The following is a 5,373-nucleotide window of genomic DNA, read 5'->3' on the forward strand; positions in this document are numbered from 1 at the left end:
TATGTTTCTGAAAACTTGCCTGTCAACATACAAAACACCAAGAGTATGACCTGCCTAACAAAGCATCAAATGAACCTGAATGAGATATCCCCGATGATAACCTGTGTGTATGCCTGTATGCATCCCTGTATAACACAGTTCGCTTAAATACATGCCTGTTAGTATATTGGATCAACTGTGAAATACTGGACACCTTGTCCAAGGCAATGATTGAACTATAACAATGAGCAAAAGCTATGTACATGTATAACTATATAATTTCTATACCTAATACAGCATATATGCTAATTAAATCCAAAAGGCAACATCCTATAAACTTAGGGTGTATGCCACAACAAATTCAACCAATACCTGTACATGTACAAGTATGAAACTTCAAATACCTGAACGGTACCTACATTACTCGATACATAAATTCTCTACCCAAACAGCAACACTACCTGTTTGAAGTTATTTTACCAACAACTCACATTCTTGACAACAGCCTTCATAATGTCTTCTTTTTGAGAGTGACTCAAGCACAATTATAGCTTGCTGTGTTTCCTTATTAACACAAACATGTCTGAAGATACTTCCGTGTTGTTATTTACACATTCAAAGTGCCATTCATGCTGTTGGCATCACAATTATAGTGTATGCAAGATACATACATATAAATGATGTACATACACTGTCCTGTGTACTTGCAAAACAAATTACACCTGTTTAAAGTGTTAGAAACATAAAATACATTTGCACTATTGTTGCATCTGGCAACAAGACAAAATATCGAGATGTCTCAATTAAGCACGGGAGAGTGTGTCCGCGACAATGTTTTCCTTTCCGCGAATGTGCCTAATGTCAAGGTTATACTCCTGTAGGATTAAACTCCATCGCATCAGTCTCTGGTTTCTGTTTCTCATTCTGTTGACGAATGTCAGTGGGTTGTGATCAGTCCACACAACAACGGGTTGAGTTGTGCTGCCCACGTAGACATCAAAATGGCTGAGCGAAAGAATTAACGCTAGGGTATCCTTCTCAACGGTAGAATACCTCCGCTGGTGCTCGTTGAATCTCTTTGAGAAGTAGCAGACCGGTCGGTCCACTCCATCGTCATCAGCTTGCATCAGCACGGCGCCTGCTCCGACATCGCTGGCATCGACAGCTAGGCTGAAGCCTTTTTTGAAGTCCGGCGCTGCCAACACAGGACCACTCGACAAGATTGCCTTCACTTGGTCAAACGCAGACTGGCATGCGGCTGACCACTGGAACTTCACGTTCTTCCGCAGGAGATCAGTCAAGGGTGCCACAACATGCGAGAAGTTATGGCAGAAGCGACGGTAGTATCCAGCCATGCCGATGAATCTCATCAGCTCCTTCCTCGTCTTGGGAACAGGGACATCTTGGACTGCTCCTACCACATACATGACTGGCTTCGCACTTTCACCTGCACTTCTCTCAACATACTTCTTCAACATGTTGATGTGACACAACCGTTTCTTTTTCTTCCTGTCTGGCGTCTGAATGATGCAATTCGCATCACTCAATCTCTCCTCCACGACATAGGGACCAGAGAAGCGAGCACACAGAGGATTACCAGGAATGGGCAGCAGTATCAATACCTTTTCACCGGGACTGAGCATCCTTTCCCTGGACCTCTTATCAAACAACTGTTTCATGTTCTTTTGACTGTTTCTCAAATGTCCAGCTGCAAATTCACGAGCACGAGTCAGCCTACCACGGAACGTGGTCACGTAATTCAACAAACCGGGTGACTCATCCTCACCCAACAGCTTCTCTCTCAAGACCTTCAATGGACCACGAACCTCGTGTCCAAACACTAACTCAAAGGGACTAAATCCTAAGGACTCTTGCACAGACTCTCGCACCGAGAAAAGCAACAACGGCAAGCCTTCATCCCAGTCCTTCTCGACCTCAAAGCAGTATGTTCTCACCATGTTCTTCAGCGTCTGATGAAAACGCTCCAGAGCGCCTTGACTCTGTGGATGATAGGCACTCGAGGTTACACATTTGATACCCAACTCACGCATCACTTGCTGAAATATCTTTGAAGTGAAGTTGGAACCCTGGTCTGATTGCACCACCTTTGGCAAGCCAACCATTGTAAAGAACTTCACTAACGCCTTGCTAACGTTCTGTGCAGTGATACGTCGAAGTGGCATAGCTTCTGGAAATCTCGTAGAAGCGCACATCATAGTGAGCAAGTACTCATGTCCAGCCTTTGTCTTTGGCAAAGGACCAACACAGTCTATGATAACTGTGCTAAACGGCTCATCAAATGCTGGTATGGGCTTCAGGGGAGCAGGAGGAATCTTCTGATTAGGTTTTCCCACCACTTGACAAACATGGCAAGTCCTACTGAAATCTGAAACATCCCGTCTCAAGCCAGGCCAAAAGAAATGTTTCAAAATCTTGTCAACCGTCTTATTGACTCCAAGATGACCACCAAGAGCTGACTCATGCGACACACTCAAAATGTGTTTACGAAATACTGTTGGGATGACAATTTGGTGAACTTCTCGCCATTCTTCATCACTGGAAGAGTCAACTGGCATCCACTTCCTCATCAACATATCTCCTTTCTTATAGTAGCAAGTCCTCTCACTCAGTGCTTCTTCTTCAGCAAGAGCACTATCACACAACGATACCAACTGTGGATCATTCTTCTGTGCATCAATCAAAGAGCTCTTGTTCAACCCAATCTCAGTTTCATCTACAGGCCGAGATTCATCCACTATCTGATGTGATTTTGATGCTGCGGTTCTACTTGCTTCTACATCATCTAACCGACAGAAGAAACTCTCTTCTAGACTGATATCCTCTGGACTAGCCTTCAATTCAGACTTTTCTGATTTTCTAGACATTGAACGTGTGACTACACAAGCTGGGAAAACTTCAGGGAATTCCTGAACCAATGCAGCTGTCTCATATCCTTCTTTATCCAAAGGGACTGCATTGACCACTGGAATAGTCACTTTGTCTCCTGCAAAATCATTGCCTAATATCAATGCTACACCATCCATAGGAAGTGACTTCCTAACACCAAGACTCACCCTTCCTGAAACTAGGCCTGACTGCAAATCGACTGTGTGAAGAGGGGCTTCAACATAACCTCCTTCTACTCCTTGTAACAGTACACTTGTGCCTGTTGACGACGTTTGCCCAAAAGGAAGGACACTGTCAAGAATCAATGACTGGGATGCACCAGTATCTCGCAGGATGGTAACCTTTCTGGCTTCATCACACCCTACCAATGACACATAGCCTACAGAAGTGAACGGTTCATACTGAGACTTAATCTTGTCTTGATCAGCTGACTTAATCACACTCTGAATTTGTTCACACCAATCACCTGCCGATTCCACTGAACGACTCACCAATCCATTGGGATGAGACTTCTTTTCTTTGTCCTTTTCCTGTTTTTTCTTGTTCAGAATGGGACAATTAGACTTCACATGCCCTGGTTGCCTACAATGGAAACACACAATAGGCTTCTTCTCAGTGTTCCTACCTTTCTTGTCAGTCTCATTTCCCACCACTAGACCAGCTTTCACCTCTGTCTTACTGCTAGAATTTGTCTTGCCAACACTTAGACGATTAGGAGCTGCATATTTGCTTCCTACATACCTGTTTCTATGACTATGGGACAAAGTATACTCATCAGCCACTGTACTAGCTACCAACAAAGTTTTCACTTTCCGTTCCTCAATATGCGAAAGCACCTCTTGAGGTAGCGAACTCTTAAACTCCTCTAGTAGCACAAGTTCCAGCAAATCATCAACAGTATCCACGCCTACTGATTGCAGCCAACGAGTGAAGGCAATTTCCTTCACTTTTGCAAATTCTCTGAATGACTGTGACTCTAGTTTTCTACTATTCCTGAATTTTTGTCTGTACGCTTCAGGAACAAAGGCGTACGCGTTCAGAATTGCGTTTGTTACTGTTGCACACAAACGCATGATTTTAATCACAACATTTCTCTCGTGAATGTGCCTATCAAATGCCAGCAAGCAAAAAAAAAAAAAAATGATAATAACAAAAAGCATGATACTGAACCAGGACTTAGATTATCATGATGAATTTACAACCAAATGAAAAATCAGATTTGTATTATTTACTACCATACACATTAGACAAGTTTAAGAGAACTAATCTCTGTATGGTTCCCATTTCCTCGTACCTTTCTCCCTGCAAAACAAGACTACGTCGGTGCCGACGACGGCTATCTTCGTTGACAGGTTTTTTTTTTTTTTTTTTTCCTTGCGAAGTGTGAACGCAGTGTTGGCGAGCTTGCTCCGTTTGGCTTTTAGGGCTGGAGGGAGATCAGATCGGACAGTGATCCTCTTTCCAGTGGAAGGCGTGTTTCCACCCGTCTTACCAGTTGATTCGAATGCCATGATCACGCGGTTTCGCTGAGTCATGTAGACGAATTTGGCGATGATCGGTGGGGGTATGTCGTCTCCTTCGCGCTGCGGAAGTCGATGGACGTTCACAAGGCTGATGGTATCGGCGTCATCCTTGGGAATGCCGAGGTGAGTGAATGTGTGTCGAATAACCGCGTCGACATCCTCGTTGGCCGTGGTCTTCACACCGTAGAAGAAGAGATTGGCATTCCGCTGATACATCTCGGCAGCCATGATCTTCTTTTCCAGGTCGACAATTCTGGCTTGAAGCTTAGATTCTACCTCCGGTATCTTGACGTTTTCAATCTCTAGGACTCTTGCCGAGTTGTCTTGCACAGCCACTTGTAGATCATTTACCTTCTGGTTGACCGCAGTTATGTCCGTATGCATTTGCTCGAGTTTGGCACACACTCTGGTTTCCGAATCCTTGAGTGAGCTCATGACATCAGCGAGTGTGAACGTGCCTTTGTCACCGGCTGCTGCAGTGGTGGCTGCGCGTTGCTGTGCAGGGCGTTGGTTATCGTTCGGCATGGCTGTTTGGTGAGATTTGCTTCTCAAGTTGTAGGAGTTTTCCATCAGAAGCGAGCAAAAATTTGGTTTCAAATGTTCTTACACGTGAAGTTGAAGTAAAGACAGTTCAGTAGATACGTTCAGTACATACGTTTGTAGTTGCTGGCTTCTTAAAGTTGGTGAAGAACCAGTGGTGGTGGGAGAGCTCAAGACTCATGCGTCCTCCATGTTCGCGGTCGTTACGTCATCCCGTAATTAATAGTGCGTCATCCCATTAATAGTGCGTCATCCCGTAATTAATAGTGTAACAAGAAAACTTGACTTCTCACCAGCCAGCTAGCTGAAAAAAAAAAAAAAAATTCAATTGAAGAAAACCAGTCGCACTATAAACAATAACCCGTATGCTATACCACACACGACCCGACTGGGAATAACCCGTATGCTACACCACATACGAACC

General features: G+C 44.2%; 1 protein-coding gene across 1 annotated transcript; it reads right to left on the reverse strand.

Moving 5' to 3' along the window:
* Positions 1-782: 782 nt before the first annotated feature.
* Positions 783-4,934, reverse strand: LOC140235870 (uncharacterized). The gene is made up of 2 exons (XM_072315865.1): positions 4,379-4,934; positions 783-3,265 (listed from the first exon to the last, which is right to left on the reverse strand). Exons 1-2 carry the CDS (start codon positions 4,932-4,934, stop codon positions 783-785), a joined length of 3,039 nt encoding a protein of 1,012 aa, XP_072171966.1.
* Positions 4,935-5,373: the final 439 nt, after the last annotated feature.

This window comes from Diadema setosum, chromosome 12 (assembly GCF_964275005.1).
Source record: "Diadema setosum chromosome 12, eeDiaSeto1, whole genome shotgun sequence".
NCBI classification, from domain to species: domain Eukaryota; kingdom Metazoa; phylum Echinodermata; class Echinoidea; order Diadematoida; family Diadematidae; genus Diadema; species Diadema setosum.

Bases quoted from the DNA above. Each gene is read 5' to 3' on its own strand.
- LOC140235870 (XM_072315865.1), bottom strand. From the start codon at position 4,934: ATGCCGAACGATAACCAACGCCCTGCACAGCAACGCGCAGCCACCACT. The intron at 3,266-4,378 runs GTAAGACGGGTG...TCACTTCTGTAG, and splicing joins CATGGCATTCGAATCAACTG to GCTATGTGTCATTGGTAGGG.